The 19,271-nt window shown below is 43.6% G+C and overlaps 1 protein-coding gene across 3 annotated transcripts in view; it reads right to left on the minus strand.

The window, feature by feature from the left end:
* Nucleotides 1-4,948: 4,948 nt before the first annotated feature.
* Nucleotides 4,949-19,271, minus strand: part of gpsm1b (G protein signaling modulator 1b) — a 49,914-nt gene continuing 35,591 nt past the window's right edge. For 2 of the 3 annotated variants that reach the window (XM_066712618.1, XM_066712616.1), the window contains exons 12-14: nucleotides 8,784-8,943; nucleotides 8,459-8,667; nucleotides 4,949-8,038 (exon numbers count right to left, since the gene is read on the minus strand). In XM_066712618.1, coding sequence (XP_066568715.1) covers nucleotides 7,847-8,038; nucleotides 8,459-8,667; nucleotides 8,784-8,943 — 561 coding nt within the window. In that variant the 3' untranslated portion in view covers nucleotides 4,949-7,846. The remainder of the gene's footprint in view (nucleotides 8,039-8,458; nucleotides 8,668-8,783; nucleotides 8,944-19,271) is intronic. The other variant, XM_066712617.1, reaches the window with a different exon arrangement.

A 19,271-nucleotide genomic window follows, 5' to 3' on the forward strand; every position in this document is an offset into this window, starting at 1 on the left:
GTGTGGAGACCTGTCTGTGTGGAGACCCATCTGTGTGGAGACCCATGTCGGGCTGTGAGGAGACCCGTCTGTCATGTGTTTTGGGTCAATAGTTGTCAATCCGGCCCTGGAGCCCCCGCTGCTCTTACTACTTACTTGAACCTTCAATTGAACTGTGTCGTCGTGCTCGGTGAGATTTCCAAAAGATCATAAAGAGTGAGATTTTAAAAAAGGTCGACGTGCAGCGGTGAGATGCCAAAGGTTACAAAACCCTTAATGTCTGATAATGGTCCGCATCAGTAATTCATGGCTCATTTTATTACCACTTCCACTCAGGGTGCAACCTATTGTTATTATTATTAGACATATTATGAACATGTTTTTCTTCAGAGGATTATTTATTTCATGCCGCACAGATGTTTGGTCTAATAAGCAAACAGATATAGATTTGCCTGTATGTTTCCAGTATCTCTTGACTTATATATAACAACATGCATCGTGTCTGCCAGTAATTGTAGGTCTGTTTGCACTTAAGAGATTACGCAGAAAGCAGAGGTCGAGGTTAAAGGATGTTGTGAGGCCGAGGTGGCGCAGCACATTGTGTTTGCGCTGCACAGAGCTATTCATTGTACTTTTAGGGAGAGACTATTTTGGGTTTCAAATTCTACAAAATGCATTTTCACCCATGAACCGAAATGTTGCTGTGTTTGTTTCTCAAGTGGGTTTAAAGAATCGTTTAAATGGGCCTAACTGCTGTGTCTAAAGCTATGCACAACGTTAATTCAGGTATCTCTGAAATATGGGCTTTAATGATTGCCATGATTAGATAATGCTTGTCCGAATACACACAATGTGCCTTTCTCTCACAAAACACAGAAGCTCTAAAATGAACTGAATATAATTTGATCATTAGCACCTGCTGTCGATAATTTGACGAAATCTTTCCTTTAGATTGAATACATCGGTTCCATGCGTTTATGATGGTAATTACTAAAAGTACTCTTCTCGTCTAAAGGAGACAGTTATGAATACAGCAATGAAGGAACAGACGCAGAGAAAGCCAGGAGCTGAAATTAGATGGGGAAGTGTCACGGCGCAATACAGACAAGACAGAACAGACGAGACAGTAAGGTGAGACTATTTCATTGTCATTTTTCATCAAAGTACTGGGAGTATTGTCACGGCATGTGTCCCCCAAAACATATGGTTTCTTTCTTTCCTGTAAGTTGATTTTGCTTGAATGTAATATTAGCACATTATGATCAATTTAGACTTTAGAAACTTATTTTATTTGAGTGTTTGCAATTTCCTGAACTGCAAATATCTACAGCCGTTGGAAAAAATGCCCTCGGCCTTAAGATGTGTATGTGGCTATTTGGTAAATTAAAGGTGCTTCATTTTATCATGTTATTTATAATTAATTTCTTGGCAGACGTACAGTTTACACAATAAGCATATATATAATGGAATTCTTCCAGTGTACAATTTAACCATCTTATATACTTGATTGCATATTAAAACACAGTGTGCTCTTTCATTATTGATTTGCTCTCACGCTAATGTGAAAATATGATCAGTTCCTTTTACTTTTGAAGATGATATCTTTAACGTCTGACTTTCTAATGTACACTTCCCAGAAACATTACCCCGTGTCTGTGTATGATAATCTATGCATTAGTGTTTATAGTGCTGTGGGAAGCCCAGGTCTTATAGATTAAAACACAAAAGACTTTGCCAGCAATCCAACCTTTTCAGTGCATCCTATTTTAATTCACACTAGGATTATTGCCACATAGAAAATGTGCGTCAGCAAATTGTGTAACCAAATTGTGTCCATAACTGGCTGCTGTGAGTGTCGGTGCTTCCTGTCTCACATCAGTTTCTTCATAAATAAACAAATTAGATATTTTACTTTATACGTCTGAGCATATTTGAAACTGATGGTTTCTGAGCATGTCTTTGGGATGTGGGAGGAAACCCACGTATGATAAGTATACTTTATTCCAAGGCAAGCCAGATTATTCAATTTGAACGCTTTGTAAAGAGTGAATCTGATGTTCTGTATTCATACTTGTATGTGTCGATGGACGTGGACAATATCATCAACTGACGCTGGAGATACACTGAATAGGGAACACAATACATTAGTTAGTTTCTGTTTTTCATGGATGTCTCTTGTCATTAAATTCAGTTTTCATCAGGTGGTCTTTCTTATGTCTGAAGAGAAGTGAGGTTGTCTTTCTCCTTGCAGAACAGAATTCAGTTCTTGACAACCCAGGGGCTGAGCTTTCGTTTCATAAAGAAGGGGGAACAAATAGCCCCCCGTTCCCCCTGTAAATTACGCCTGTGTTAAACCACATAACCACCCTCGGCCAAATAGTAACCATAATCCAGGCCATCCCAAATGCAAGTGTCTAACATGAATGTCTGATAGTCTGTGTCCATTATGAATGCTGTGTCCCATGATGTGAGCTCAGATCTGGTCGTTGTATGAAGATGATAAAGCGCACACTGATAATTGCAGAGGTTTTCACGAATTGAGTAAGGGGGCTGCAGTGCCATCTACAGGACAATCCTCTGAAGTGAGGAAGAAGCCGATAAGTGCTGTCTGCTTGCCTCGACGTGGATATTATTCAGTATCCGTGTTTTCTCGCAGTCCGGTGGGTAATCTGCTATTTTTTCCTTTTGTGCAGCACTGTGACCTTCTCCTCTGCCTGTTTTAGCAGTTTGCACTGAAGTCCCCTTTAAAAGTCCATTCAGATGAACAGAAATACACTCACCTAAAGGATTATTAGGAACCTGTTCAATTTCTCATTAATGCAATTATCTAACCAACCAATCACATGGCAGTTGCTTCAATGCATTTAGGGGTGTGGTCCTGGTCAAGACAATCTCCTGAACTCCAAACTGAATGTCTGAATGGGAAAGAAAGGTGATTTAAGCAATTTTGAGCATGGCATGGTTGTTGGTGCCAGACGGGCCGGTCTGAGTATTTCACAATCTGCTCAGTTACTGGGATTTTCACGCACAACCATTTCTAGGGTTTACAAAGAATGGTGTGAAAAGGGAAAAACATCCAGTATGCGGCAGTCCTGTGGGTGAAAATGCCTTGTTGATGCTAGAGCTCAGAGGAGAATGGGCCAACTGATTCAAGCTGATAGAAGAGCAACTTTGACTGAAATAACCACTCGTTACAACCGAGGTATGCAGCAAAGCATTTGTGAAGCCACAACATGTACAACCTTGAGGCGGATGGGCTACAACAGCAGAAGACCCCACCGGGTACCACTCATCTCCACTACAAATAGGAAAAAGAGGCTACAATTTGCATAAGCTCACCAAAATTGGACAGTTGAAGACTGGAAAAATGTTGCCTGGTCTGATGAGTCTCGATTTCTGTTGAGACATTCAGATGGTAGAGTCAGAATTTGGCGTAAACAGAATGAGAACATGGATCCATCATGCCTTGTTACCACTGTGCAGGCTGCTGGTGGTGGTGTAATGGTGTGGGGGATGTTTTCTTGGCACACTTTAGGCCCCTTAGTGCCAATTGGGCATCGTTTAAATGCCACGGCCTACCTGAGCATTGTTTCTGACCATGTCCATCGCTTTATGACCACCATGTACCCATCCTCTGATGGCTACTTCCAGCAGGATAATGCACCATGTCACAAAGGTCGAATCATTTAGAATTGGTTTCTTGAACATGACAATGAGTTCACTGTACTAAACTGGCCCCCACAGTCACCAGATCTCAACCCAATAGAGCATCTTTGGGATGTGGTGGAACGGGAGCTTCGTGCCCTGGATGTGCATCCCACAAATCTCCATCAACTGCAAGATGCTATCCTATCAATATGGGCCAACATTTCTAAAGAATGCTTTCAGCACCTTGTTGAATCAATGCCACGTAGAATTAAGGCAGTTCTGAAGGCGAAAGGGGGTCAAACACAGTATTAGTATGGTGTTCCTAATAATCCTTTAGGTGAGTGTATGTCTACTGCATTTAAAGGCAGTCGAGATAATACAGTATATATGTGTTTGTGTCTCAGAATTAAGATACGATAAATAGATCAACTCGAGAAAGGGTACCAAAAAATAACTACAGGCCTGTTAGTCTACTTCCCATTGTATACAAAGAATATAGAAGCATTTTAAAGACATCGCCTTCGTAGCGTTGCCCGATCAAGCAGGGTTCAGAAGAGGATAAGACACAATGTCTGTTTTTAGCTAGCAGGGAAGTATTAGAAAGATGTAGAGAATACGAGCTTCGTCTGTGCCTGGGCAAACTGATCAAAAGATACTTGAAAAAAATGTTTTGATATGTAATAGATGGATGGAAATCTTGTCTACACTGGTTAGTGTATATACTATAATATGGGTGGTTTATGAGACAAGTGTGAGAAAACCTTTTAAGCTGAGAATATAAAAATAAATAAGTTTGAAACTCCTAAAGTATGCGGTCTAATTTTAACCTGTGATAGTGTATTATTACTGTATTGTGATTTTGGCAAAGTCAGACCTGCTTACCTGAGGCAGTTCAGCTGACTCTCAGTCACCGATTGCATGAGTGGACTCGGCTATTTATACCTGAACCATAAAGGACCAGAATTGGACATGGCGGGACTGGGAGCACTTGAAAACCACATTACCAAGAGAGTTTGGGACATTATTATTATCATTAATATAAAGTTGTTTAGAAGATTGCTTTATTCCAGGTGACTTACATGACTTTACAAACACTAACAAGCACTTTTGCTCATGTTTAGTGGTGCACAACTCTTTTTTTAGGTCTCCTTGAAAGTGCAACAGGTTGAGTCTTGGTGTAGAATTAGAATAAATACAATAATTATGTAATTAATCGGAGGAACACAAAGAAGAGGCGGTGGGTCTTTTGCACCTCAGGGTCTGTGGGGTACAGACAGTGTACTGGACTATTACTTCACATGCAGTCAAAGAACCACGCGTGTTTAGAGTAGCACGGAGCTGATGTTTTATTAAAAGCCAAAGAGGGGTCCCTGCAGTAACACAGAGGACAGCTCCTCTTCCACTAACTGAACATAAATACAAAGCATTATATACATATGGCAGTTACAGTTAAAGGCGTACCGTTTCTTTTCTCGCCCAGCCCTCATCCGTCCACGAGAGGCAGGACTGAGTAAAGCACTTTCCGTCGGGGTGGCGGCCAGGAGCGAGAGAGAGTCGCCCTGATGAAGCACGGCCTGCCAGGGCTGTCTAGGACTCACTTTAAGGTCTATGAAATATTGATTAGCATAGATTAAGACATTTCTCTGAAAAAAGTGCGCTATGGTCTCTATATTGGTTTTCACATGAGCGCCTGGGGCATTTGAAGAGAGAAGCTGTTGAAATGCTCCTCAGTTAACACTTTCCAGCTCCGCGTGCCGTGGAGAGGCCGCCGATCCAATACGTTGGTCATCTCTTGCCAAGTCCTCCAGCGGTCTCCTCTTCAGTCTCTGGAGTCAGATTTCACAGTCTGACTTCATTAGAGGTCCTGAAGGAGTTTAGTTAAACCCTACGACTTTAAGCTAAAGCTATATCAGTAATTGAATGAATCAATAATCACTGATGTTGTTTCTAAAACACTGGTTCACATCCCAGCGGTCCATTCAGGAGAACCTGAACGCACAACCACATTGGTCTGGTCTGAGGGGAGCTCAGCACCTTGATGAACGCCTCACACTTGTTAACACGTCAAGAAACAAAACAATCATATTTAGTACAGTGATATGAAAGAGGCATTGGCATCCATGGAGGTCTGGTTTGAGCTGCTAAAATGACACCGTAACTATAGCAAGAAAGAGCCCTTTGGAGTAAGACGTTGACCCCGTGTGAAACAACACGCTTTCGTCTCGATGAGATCCCCGTGTCACACAGGAGTCGTGGGTCGTTACTCGGTTATGTATGTACAGTGATCTGCGTACTGTATGTTAAACGTGGAGTTCAGAGTTTCAAGTTTTGGACACAAACCCAACTTGTGCTGTGGACCAAACTTCCTGAGTGTATGAAAGTAGAACCACTAGTAGATAGTGCCAAGGATGTCCTTCCCCGCATTCCCTGCTTCTCCCAGCACCACCCTTGGCTGTCTTCTTTGGGCAGGGGGCTTCATGGCTTGGCTGTCATGCATTAGACGATTGGATTTGACCCAAAGACTCCCCACAATTAACTTTGTAAACCTTCCAATAAACCCCCACATGGCATTCAGTTACTGGGTGCTGTCGAATCTTCTGAAATGGCACATAATATGGTAATATATTCATCCTGGTTGTTTCACACTATATATCTGTTCCTCAAGACTGAAGTATTTTTGTGTGTTAGTTTGTTTGTTTGTTTTCTGTTTAGATATAACATTACTGTCCCTTCTCCTCTCGAGTCCCAAACCCCGATCCAAATCCACGTTGTTTGGGCTTCGTTAGCCACTTCATCGATGCCCAGACATAAATCTGCACTGTAAAAATAATCCTGTTTCACTGCAAGCCACTTGATCGCCAAATCTGAAGGCAGGATCTCGGCTCTTCACTTCCAGTGCCATGAAGCCTGATTTAATTTGGCAGATGAGTTAAATATCTTAATGTACGACTATGGTATAAAATAATAATAATCTGAAGACCCAATACTGGTATTAAACAGCTGACAGCTTTTGACACAGGCTGCCCAAGCATTCCTACACGTAGGAGGTGGAACTCCGGGTTAAGTATAAAAAATGTAAAATGTTAAAATATTGTTCACAGTAATTTACTTTCTATTTATAAGTTGACTTCTGTCTGGAGTTTAATACATTTTGACACTATATGCCCCTGCTGTTCATTTACCGATGAGCAATTGTTGTTGTTGGATGTTTTGCTTTCTTTCTTCCCATAACCCTTCATTTCTCGCTCCACACATTGGACCACATTTTTCCATAATTGTTGCTTTCTTCCACAAATCACCTGCTTCGCCCACCAAAGTAAAACCCCAAAGAGAATCCACTGTATCTGAAGCCGAAACCATTCTTTGGGTCATAGGAGTGGAAACTGGAGTCATCGGTGTCTAAGGGCATGTGGTTATAAAATGGCAAAACTATGTTGTGATTTGGCTAGGCAGAAGTTCCAGGCTGGTCTCAGTAGCACAACGTCTTCTGTTTATAACGTTTTCACTGACTCTCCACACACAACATCGCCCTGCTGGCCAAACAGGAAAGAAACCCTTTCCTTAACAACACTGGAGAAGGACAAACAACCACAGAACAATTATCCCGTTTAACAACATTGCCTTTCCTCCACTTCAGTGCTCACCAATGCCTTGAGGAATACTGAAATTAAAATAGGCTAACAAACACCTTTCTGTGGTCCAGAAAGCAACGCTCTGGAGAAGATTAAAAAACTGGTTTTGTTACTAAACAAAAACACAACCCCATAAAAGACACAGGTGGGTTTGGGTCACACAAAGTGGGAGGACAATGACCCGTTTCCACTTCCTGTCTTCAACTAGCCAGGTCATCTGTCCTTCCTTCATTTACACTCATAGTTCAGTTTGTCAGACTCTTATGTTGACAGCTTTTTATTTGTATTTTTGTCAGTTGGCTCCCATCACAAGCAGAGGTACCAAGAGAGCTGGGCGATTCAAGTCCCACTGACATGAGCGTCCGCATCCATCTCGGTCTGACACGGATCCACATGTTTTAACCCGGGCGCAGAGTCTTCTTTTCCCAAAAGCAGGTCTGCTCTGTGAACTTCCTTTATTGGACTGTTCAATTATTTCCCACCCTGTATAAGAAAGACAACACCACCCAAGAAAACAATTACAAAATGAAAGGGTGTGTCAGTCGGTCACCATCCACAGCCCTGCGGGACGCCCTGCTTCGGCTGCTCTAGCTGGAGTCCTCGGGGCCCGGCTCTGTGTCGGACTCGTCCTGGTCGTCCGAGGGGAGGTGGACGCGCTGCTCATCCATGCGCTTGGCCTGGACCCTCTGAATCAGGCTGAAAAAGTCCTCGTCCGGCACTGTGGGGGCCCGAGGTCCGGGATCTGGAGGCGAGCACCTCTGGTCGTCGATCCTAGAAGACTGGAGAGAGACAGAGACATTGTGGGGGATGCTGGGAATACAGGCAGGAGCCAGAGGGCCAGAGAGAGGCACTATATGAGGGGTAATAAGAAGAGGCATTAGTAAAGAGGAGAATTCAGCAACAAACGGTCCAGACTTTGTCCACAGAAAAATGGTTTGATTTGACAGTTTTGGAGACAGAGAGGTGTGAGGAAAGAGCACACGTTCCAGAGTCCTATAGGTTCATGTAACGATATGCCCAATGCACATGTTTTCATTTGACTGAATTCACGCCCAAGCCTTCGGACAATCATTGGACAGACGTGGAATATGGGTTAAAAGATTCAGATGAGATTAAGTGAGAGAGAAAGAGAGCCAGAGAAAAGAAAAGACAGGCGATGTCAAAGTCGGAAATAGAAGTGGGTGATTTTGGGTCTGTACCTGGCACTTCATCAGCATGTTGAAGAAGTCATCGCTCGGCTCCTGGGGGTCGGGGTCCCCACAGAGGTGCCCCAGGTTGTTCTGGGTGATCCTCAGGCCAGGCAGGTTGCTGACACTGGCGCGCTGGTCATCCAGCCGGCGGCTCTGGGAGCTGGCGATCAAGTCGAAGAACTCCTCCGTCTGCGGAGAGGTCATGAGCGAGGATGGGTCTGCAGACAGGGAGGCAGGGGGAAAACGTTTTATTCATCAGGATATCACCTTCTTAAAGGAGAGGGGAAACACAACACAGGATTCACAAGGGCTGACACAGTGAGAGGCTACTGACCCATCCTGTCATCCAGTGGGGACACGGGGGCAGAAGTGGCCCCTTCCACCCCGTTCTGTTGGTCGTCTAAATGGCAGCGCTGGTCATCCATTCGGCTGCTTTGGAACTTGCTGAGGAGGTCAAAAAAGCAGTCTTCATCGGAGGGGTCACGGCCTATCTTCTGAAACACAGACAACAGGGAGGTTTAGAAATCCTGCACTATATTACAGTTTGACCCTGCAGCACTAAAGAGGTTGCACAGTTCCTAATAGAGCATCTTTAATCTAGCTGCTGCCTCCAGACAAATTCAATTCACAGGGTTTTCTGTGGACGTACTACAGGCCATGCACATTTCCTAAGTGGTGTACTACCAAATTAACTGGAAGTCTTTCTTGGGCTTTAAAAAGTCTTCAACTAGTGCTGTAATTAAGACAAAGACGTGGCAGGAAGTCATTTCCTTTAACTGAACCGTCTTCAGCCCTGGCACCGCAATGCCCTTGAGTCGTCTTGTTTGTGGTCATGCCGAGCTCTCGCTTAGTTAGGTGACAGATTGCAGCTGTCTGACTGCTGACGATAATTAAAAAGCACCAATTAAGAAATGTTGGTCCAACTCAGGGGGACTCAGGCTTTATCCGACTGATCACAATGTAGACACGCCAGATTTTATTGACGTTTTATCATCCTGGAACACTGAAAAAAACAATTCAACCATTTCATTTCATGTCTTTTTTTAAATATATTGCAGATACTTTTTGTATCTGATTCAAAATGAGTACTGTAACCTTTAAAACACTGCTGTACAATTCATTCGAGCTCTGCTGAGCCTCGCTGGCGGCTCACGAGTGATCTGAGAAGCTGTGTAACGCATGACATTTAAGGAAAGTGTTGGTTTTGACGTAGCCAGGAGGACTGTGGTAGGCGATCTCACCGGCCCCGCTGCTCTGGTTTGCTCTCTGCTACAGGGTCAACCCGTACAAGTGCTCTCAGATTAGAAAAACAAAAATGGCCTTGTTTTCATATCTGTGGTATAAATCACTAGCTTTGGCACCGCCTTCCCCCTATTGATTTACACCGCTCTTACTGAGTGAAGTAATTAATCAGACTCCCTGCAGCCGGACTGCCTCGATCGTAACCGTGCCTGAGACCCTCTCTCTCTCTCTCTCTCTCTCTCAATTTTTAAATTTTTCACTGTGCCCCTCAGGCTGTGGCAGCGGTGAAGTATTGGGCAGCCAGGGGGGCTGTGTGGACTGACAGCTTTTCTTCCTTATCCATTTCATCAAATATTGGGTGGGTATTTATTATTTTATTAAAGAAGGTGTCCCTTTTCTGGGCATATTTACTGCAGTGTAGGAGGAAGTGCATCGACTTATTGACCTCTTGCTGTTGTAGTATTGAGAAAAGCTCTTTGCATTAGTTTTAGTTCCAAGAGCTATGTTTCTTTCTATTTCCCTCTTTGTTTTCCTGATCCCTTTCTTAAGGTCTCTTTGCAGCTCAACATATTCTTTGTATTTTGTTTCATCTCCATCCCTTTTGTATGCGCAATACAACATTTTCTCTTGATAAGTTTTGGTACACATTTCTCCTGAGCCTCAAGTAGTATATTCTTAAAATATAACCATCCATTTTCAACTGAATCTGTATCCAGTGAGCTCCAGTCTAACTCTAAGTGCCGCCTCGTACCTTCAAGGTTTGCTTTTCTGAAATTGTAGAATGCCTCAAAGCTAACCATATTGTGATCACAGTTTGTCATTGGTTCTCTAACTAGTGTCCCTCTGACTCTATCTTGGTCATTTGAAAAGATCAAGTCAACACATGCACTCTCCCTGGTTGGTTCCCTGACAAATTGAGTTAGAAAGCAGTCATTTACCATCTCAACCATTTCTATTTCTGCTTCTGTAGTCCCAGCTGGGCTTTCCCAGTCTAAGTTTGGGAAATTGAAATCCCCCATTATAACAGCCACATCCTTGCTACATGCAGTCCTGATTACACTGTACAATGCAGCATCTTTCTGAATATCTGAGTTTGGTGGTCTGTAACACACTCCTACCACTAATCCTCCGGATCTTTTATTCAAAAGTTTAAACCGCAGAGATTCTGTTTCGTTACTGGGATCTAATTTGAGTTCTTCTGCCTCAATGTCATTTCTGACATATAATGCTACCCCACCCCCTCCCTGACACTGAAGAGATACTCTGCCAGGGTGTATTCTCTGTTTTGGGCTCGATAGCAACCCAGTTTACTTTGGGATTTGGTTTAATTCTCCCAATGATCCAGATCAGAGGTTTTGGTTTGTTCTGTAATTTGTTGTACTCTGATTGGCTGTTCAGCAGTGCTGCTCTGAAGCTGGTTAGGTCTCTGGGGGTCAGTGCTGTGAGCTTCAGGGCCACCTGATGGGACTCTTCTCTGGGCTGAGCTCTTGGGTTTTCAGGGCTTTCTCTCTCTCTCTCTCTCTCTCTCTCTCTCGGACACCAGACCTATAGAGGTAGAGTAGAGGTCAGCAGCAGAGGCCACTTGCACACAGAGAGCCTCGCTTTTATGAGCCCCATCACTGTAATATATGGGAGGCAAGTCTTGGACACCTGGCAACAGGAGACGGAAACTCCTTTGGCACAGGCCGGTGCCTACAGTATGGCACGGCATATCAATCACATTTTATAGCTGCTAATTAAAGTGTTACCCTCGATAATTTGCGGAGTGCTCTGTACGGAGAGAAAACAACGATGACAAGGAATAAACTTCGCGCTGAGTCTGCAAATCATTTCAGCCAAAATAAATAAATACACTTTTTTTGCCGGAGATACAAATGTTTTGCCGGAGAGCCCGGCCGTTAATTGCCTCCCTCTCCGCGCTTTCCCGAGAGAGACGCAGGCTTCGCACCCAAACCAGCCAATTTCACTATTGATTTATTTTACATTTCACAGATGGGCCCTGGCCTGGCAATCTGTTCTGCTGCGGAGAGAGACTGCTTGCCTCAGCTATTTCTACATGTGCTTTATGAATATGAATCGGGCACTGACCCTTCCCAGGCGCATATTGATCAATCACGTGCTAGAAAATCTCTGGGCATGTTCCTGATGTCCACAAGGCTGGATGAGTGTGTCTGCTAAGAAATAATAATAATAATAATAATAATAATGATAACATGGTAGTAAAACAATAAATGGAAGACATGTTTTGCCCAGTGGAGCAAGGAAAGGAAAGTGCACTCACTGTTGAAGAGAGTCTGGACAATGACCATGTGACTTGTGCAGGTGGTGTAAAACTACTTCTGTTTAGCAAGGGAAGATATGAACATGAAGAAACGAAGATCTGAATGAAAGTCTTCATTTTCACAAAATGAGAGTTTCTTCTGACTCCTGGAAACGATGAGGAACCGCGGACCGCTTGACCTCATTCCTAATTAGAGGGCACAGCGAGGCACAGCTCTGGGAACAAAACAGGAAACATAGGTGGCACCCACCCCACCCCCGGATTCATCCTAATTTGAACCTTCTGACTTTCCGAACAGGAAACACTTGATGTGAAGAGAGCATGTTTTGTAAGAGACGAATGTAATGAAGGAATAAAATAACACGCTCAGACCTGCCAGGACATTAGTATCAAAAAGTGCAGTGCTGGCCTGACCGCAAGTATCTCTAAATCTCATTCGAGGAGCTCAGCATTGGAGGGTCTTCTGGAGCTGTGGCCGGACCCTATAAGACTGCGATAGATGGAGTGCAATAATGTGTTTATTTTTGGCTTGGCCGAGGGAATGGTGACCTGGTCATGTGGACAAGGCATCGGAAACTATCCACCTCTTCCGTCGACACAGTGTGGAAGAGCCCGGGAGTTTGTTGCAAAGGCTGTGTTTGGGGAGGATGGAGAAACAATGGTGTGGGGGGGCAGTGTTTGAGCCCTGCATTTGTACGTGCTGTGGGAGCGATCAGGGTCCAACCAGTCTCCCGAAATTCAGTTTGCAACTCCTAGTGGAATTAAAATCAAATAGTAACAACACAGCTGGAATTAAAACAGGATTCAATAGGAAAAGCCTGGAGGCAGCAGCACGATACACTTTGCCCTTGTGCATCAGCAATGAAAACACATCCGTGTACGTTTAATTGAACATTGAAATTGGTCGCCGCTTTAGCTCTATTGGCATTATAATGTACCGATCGACTTGTGTAAATCTAGAGTAGCGCAGAATTGTGGTTCGTTTCACGTTGATTAAGCGGCCACCTCTCGCCATCCAAACTATGGCCGAGTTTCATTTCAGCTGTCGAAGGCTCCTGTTGTAATCTTGTGATGGCAAATATAATTCACTGCTTCATCAGAGCAGCTCGTGGCAAGAGGCTCATCCCTCTCTGAGTTTCTTCACAGAGGTCTGACAGAAGTACCTGGGATCTGCTGTCCATCTCTTATAAATGATGAAGATGTTTACATTTGTCCCTTTGGCAGCAACGATAAAGCTTCATTAATTTAATACAACATCCCCTTCATCAACGATTGCATAAACCAGAATATACCGTGAGAAAAGGGGGCTTTGTTTTCATATTTTGCTGAAAGACATGTGGCATCTTACCAGCTGAACGCATCAACTAAACCCTTAATAAAAACAAACAGTCCCGTTTTAGGAGGTCCGTCCCAAATGGTTTCTTGAAAAAACAAAACTGAAATGAATGCACTGTGGAGTTTTCTGATTATTTCTAAAATTAAATACAAGTCAGGGAAAGGAATTACATTTGCTATAACCGTCAGAGATGAGAGGGCAACACCGATGTGGACCTGATCTCCCAAACTCTGCTTTGTTCGGGGCTTCGCTCAAAGTCATTGAAAGTCAACAAGGAATCCGAACAACAAACCGAAGGGAAAATAGCAAATCAGTTTTATTTTTAGTCATTATTGCCAGCAGCTTGATTGTGTGTGTGACGCGATTAAGGCATGACTCGCAGTGACTGATGAGAATAAAGATGATTTGTTCATTTCAGACGTGGTTTGATTGCAGATCACTGCTATTCCTGCAGCTTCATCACATTAGGAGCCAGCGGTATTTTTAGGGACACTGTGCTCCTACAGACAGCTGTGCCCATCGTTTTCAGCAGCATAACTTCAAAGAGTAATAATCGGGCCACATAAAACCACGACCCACATACAGCGGCCCACGTGCAGATCAGCGGACGATCAATAGCAAATTAAAACAATTCTGCTTGATTTACAGCACTTATTGACCTCACAGGAAAGCTGGGTCTAGGAAAGAGCAAGCTGTTGAGATTAATTTCCATCCCGTCAGTCGAGTCCTGGTTGTTTTCTAACAGCTTGAAGTTGATTCAGCCCAAGATCCAGCTGAAACTATGAATGTTTACACTCTGTGCAATATTCAAAGGCAGAAAACTGAAGGTCTGGAATATGCTATCCCCGCTCACATAATCTGTAGAGTGTGATTATGAATGTTGCATATCGATATATAAATGGTATACACACTAAATGGTAAGAAACACTTACATATGACATACACAGGACTCGCACATTGTCCGAAAGCAAGAGGGGATTATAATCCCCCGAGTGCTCCACATTCAGGATGTTAAAGACTCAGACGAGAGGTGGTTATAACCCTTCAGTTGTGGCTGTTTTTCATTCCACATTGGGCGATCATTATTTATTTGAACTGAAGGGGACTGAGCACTAGAGCTTATGCAGAGGTTGAACTCAGGCCTATAAAACATCCTGAAGTGATGTCCTCAAGGACAGGAGGGGTTTCTCTGATATAAATCTGATCCTTGTTAAAATTGATCATCTCTGATCCAAGCCCAACTGGAAAGGACCTTGCCGATATAGTTCAGCCTGAAATCTGTTGATAACTTCATCAATATGAGGCATAGGGACTGACAACAGAGATCATTCACAGGATATGAGCCACGAGAGCACACAGAGTTCACTGGAAAGCAGTGGAGCTAAAGGCCTACACTGTCAAGACCAATCAGTCAGGGCAATATAACTGTCGCCAACATGAAAACAACATGTTCTTGTCAGCTATGAAGGTACTGTAATTCTCAAAGCCTTCCTAGAGTCGTTCACAGTGCCCATCATTGGCTTCACTGGAAATGTCCCTGAACTCGTACAGAGGAAGGAAACCAAAGTGAAGGGCCTTTCACAAGACTTCACATTGCTTTTTAGAAAAATACAAAACCAGGGCAATGTTCTATTGGCATTTGACCCCAGAAACAAGCCCTTTCACACCTGAACTGCGACTGTGTGGCTCAGAGGAGGGAGATCAAATACAGTGACTGAAGGAGTGGTATCTGGTAATTGAAAGTGACAGGAATATGAATGTTTTCCTCAGTGGAGTTCAGCTTCCACAGTGGACTAAATCACTCAAAGACAGACTAATTGTTCAGCTACCCAAGGTTGATCCTTAATGAGCTAATTTCAGCCTCATGAAATATATTTTCGACACGTAACAGTCTTTGCCACAAGGAGGGCTTTTATTTAATCAGAGAATGAGTTGGCAACATAATTCCTGTCCTGTCTTGATATAGTTATTACTACTCTTCCAAATCAATAACATGTTTTAGTTGTAATTCAGCAAGACACCCTGGTAACATTAAAACTGTGACATTTATTGCATCAGTGTGTCCAGTCTGAAGCAAATCCAAATGTAAGTGTCGCTGAAAATGGACCGAAGTGGATGCGGTCATTTGCAAATCCCATCGTGAACCGAGCCCGAAAATTAGCTAAATATAATCGCCTTCAAGGGGCTTCACAACAAAAGCCCCATCAGCTGAAAGACAGCCGGAAAGATGGGAAGTGGCAGGACTGGGGATGAATCAGTGTGTGACAGATGACTCCCAGCATGCAATTTGACACACGGCCCCACGATGACATTCTCCTCACAGATGACGGGCAGATCGAGGCAGTGACTTTAATTACGACCCGTGTTTGACCTCATTGTCATTAATACGAGGCTGAGAGGACTTCATAGCTGCGGGGTTATCAATCTGATATCTCTTTCTTGGCAGAATAATTGTTACAAAATAGCAGCCTTGTAGTCTCAAATAGAAGGTTTTATTAATAGAAAAACCAATTATTCTGAACAACCGATTATGCTGAACAGTGTGATTGTGGTTTTTATCTACAGCATTGCGCACTGTCAGTCAGTATTAACTTTTTTTTTTTTAAACTTCTCAATTTACTCAGAATGTTTCATATTTGCCTTTGCTTCAATAGCTACATGTATTGAGTGTAGTAAACTACATTTTGCTGTTTCCTCAGCACTGCTGCAGTTGTCTAGATTCTGGCATACGCCAAACAAAATTAAAAATAAAGCAAATTGTCAAATTGTAAAAGCCGTTTATGTTTGAGAATATTCAAACCATTGTAATTGTAATCACAATTGTTGTACATTGATCTAAAGTTATGCCCCAGGTTTTTAAACACGGAAGTTGATTGTCAAACATTTCTGGATCAAAATAATAATGTGATGAATTCAGCCGCTCATCTACCCAGCAAAAAAGTAAAGACTAGTCAAGTATAGCACAGCTCTCCACCATCTCCAATGAAGTGAGCTGGTAGGACAAGTCATTTCCCAAGATATGACAGAGATTTATATTAACAATGAGAAATAAATGCAGTTCCATAAATCACTTCAAATTTGTGTCACAAGTGTGTATATTTCCGCATGTATTGATTGAGAAGATGATAAATATTACGAAAAGCAGCATTTAAGCTTCCGAAACGCATCTATAAAAAATAACGAAGAAGAAGTCAAGTGTCATATTTTTCTTCACTCTTTTATCTGTTTTTTTCAGCTGAATTATTTGTCTGGAATTATTATCTTTAATTGGGGGTTTGCAAGCTTGTCACGTTTATACATCGAATCCAAATCACACCGTGACCGGACACAGCCATCATTAATATGCAAAACTATGCAATCTTTGTCCAAATAGTCAAGCTTCATTGTCAGCCATGCTCGTGTGTCATCGAGGGCTTAAAGGGATGAATGGGCGAGGGGTGTTTCTGTTCTGTAGTTGCTGCTTTGTCTAAATCATGGGAATTGGAGTAGCACAGTAGAGATAAAAAAACTTTGCATCAAATCTATAAAACACAAGTAGCAATCTGTTTATATATATGTGTGACATCATTGCTCATACAGTGTCTGACGGTGCTGCTCAGAGCTGAAATTGCATTCAGTTCTTGTTTGGATAGTTGTCACTTAAAAACAAACTGACACCCTACAAATTCTGATCACAAAACTGTCTGTAAACATCTGAAGTTTGGAGAAGAAGAAAGAAAATGAAAAGAAAGTAGGTCACACTAGATAATTAGGTTAGCACAAACACAAACAAAAGTGTAGCTTCTAACCACACACACATACACACACACACACACACACACACACACAATCAAACGCAATGCCTGTGTGAATCCTGCCGTCCCGGAGCTGTGTGAGTTAAGAGCCTGTGACTCTCCCACACGACAAAGAGAAGTACTTTAGAAAAATGTAAAAATAAACTTCATGATAAAGTTGCTCTCATTTCAGAAGTGAAACACAAGGGGAGCCTCTCCAAATCTGAATGAAAAGAGAGCTGCAATGAGCCGAGACGCAAGTCCACAAACAGATGGGTTTTACACATCACCTCCCTGAGCATCTCATCCCCCCGCAGGATGCCTTTGTCCAAGGACTGCGCCCCCCCGGTGGGAGAGAGGCTCGCTGTCCACAGAGGGGGCGAAACACCGAACCAGACTCGGGGAGGTGGAGGAGATTAGGAAAAGGAGAACCGCAAGAGAGGCATGACGCTGGGAAGAGGCATGCAGACAGACAGCACTAAGAGAGACCGAGAGAGAGAGTTGTCTCTAAGGTGGGTGTGTGGGTGGGGGTGCAGCCTGTAAATCAAATGCATGCTCACCTTTCCCTGGGAAGACCCTGCCTGGCTCCCGTGCTCTCTCCTCCTCTCTCTCTCTCTCTGTCACTGCGTCTCCCGCTCTCTGGCACAGCAGCTGCGCGGGGGTCTTGCCATCCAGGCTCTGGATCCGAACACGGCCCTTATTGTTCCATTCGAGGGGAGAACGGGGGCAAAGTTGCTCCCCACCGCTTACATCACAGTAGCTATAGAAACCAAACGCCACGAGCAGACTGTGTCGCCGCTCCGCTGCCTGTCGTCCGAGCGAGGGCAGCTCCGGCACAGAGCGAGAGGCATTCCTCCGCACTCCTCCTCCCTGTCCTGTGTTCCCCAGGGGAAACTCGCCTCCCTCTCCTCTCTCTCTCTTTTTCTTTTCTCAGGATAATTGGAGCTCGATGTATTCCCAGCACTGTGGCCGGGGTCCCAGCTCCTAGCGTGCTTTTAATCCTCTGCTGGCACGGGGAGGGGGGTGGGGGGCTGGGACTGTGCTCTCTGTTAGCCATACGCCAGTCCCTTTCGGAGGAGGGTCATGAATAAAGCATGAGCCCTTGCTCTGGAGTCCCGAAAATCAACAGACGATTCTCTCACCCCCGGCTCCTTCCCCAGCTCAGGCTGCAGATAGATGGATGCTTGATTTGGGATTTGTTTGTATGTTTGTTTTCTCATCACCCTTTTTCTCATTATTATATACCTCTGAGAAATGCCAGACTTCCCCAAAATAGCTGAACAACAGAAAGCAAAGGCCCGAACGTGACCAATCGCCACGTTCATATTCGTGTTTTCGCCACGTTTTCAAAGAGAGCGAATTCAGACACCAGTACACCTTCTTTATGAAAGCACCCACACAGGGGGAAGATGAGGAAAATCCTCGTCCCTCACGCAGCTCCAGGAAGAACGCCAGCGAATAAATAGCCAACAACACTTGTTCAACCGCCAAATAAACCGCAGTGGTGAAGAAACGGATTTTGCCAAACAAGCACAAACTGACAATCAAAATAGCCTTTACTTCCTATAAAAATCCCCAGTCCTTGACAGACGCACATTCTTCAGGTTCGCTGTCATTGAATATTATCAGATTGATTTCCAGTTGAAGGTTGTAAGTAGCCGATGATGCAGCACAGACACCAGTCCAGGGACACTGCGTATAACGCTTATTTTTGTTTATTTCGACCTGGACGACAACATGATATTTTTGCCCATTAAATAAGAAGGTAGAACACAACCCATAAGGCCCTCAGTGAATTGAGATCAACTCCCCTGCTTTTAAATAAACCATAGAGCCTAATGAATTCTTAAAAGCACCTTGCTGTTCGAATCACACGGTCAGCAGATGCATCCCATCCTCCTGGTCAGCCTCCAAAGTTACAGTTTCTTTTGTATCATATTCTGCCCATACAGCTGAAATTTTCAAACCGCAGCGCTCTATTATGCAGTCAGAGTTAATGATTGGAAAGTCATATTGCAGGTGCAGACCCCCTGTTAGTAAAGCATGCTGGGAAACATTCTTCTGGCATTGAAATTACAATTCTCACTATCAGCAAACCCGTTGTGAGATTTTAAAGCACTTTTCGCTGCAGCACAAACTCTCGCAGCTTGGTTTTGAAAAGCAGGTTGCGGCACAATAATGGCTAAAACC

This window comes from Amia ocellicauda, chromosome 9 (genome assembly GCF_036373705.1).
Source record: "Amia ocellicauda isolate fAmiCal2 chromosome 9, fAmiCal2.hap1, whole genome shotgun sequence".
In the NCBI taxonomy this organism is placed as follows: domain Eukaryota; kingdom Metazoa; phylum Chordata; class Actinopteri; order Amiiformes; family Amiidae; genus Amia; species Amia ocellicauda.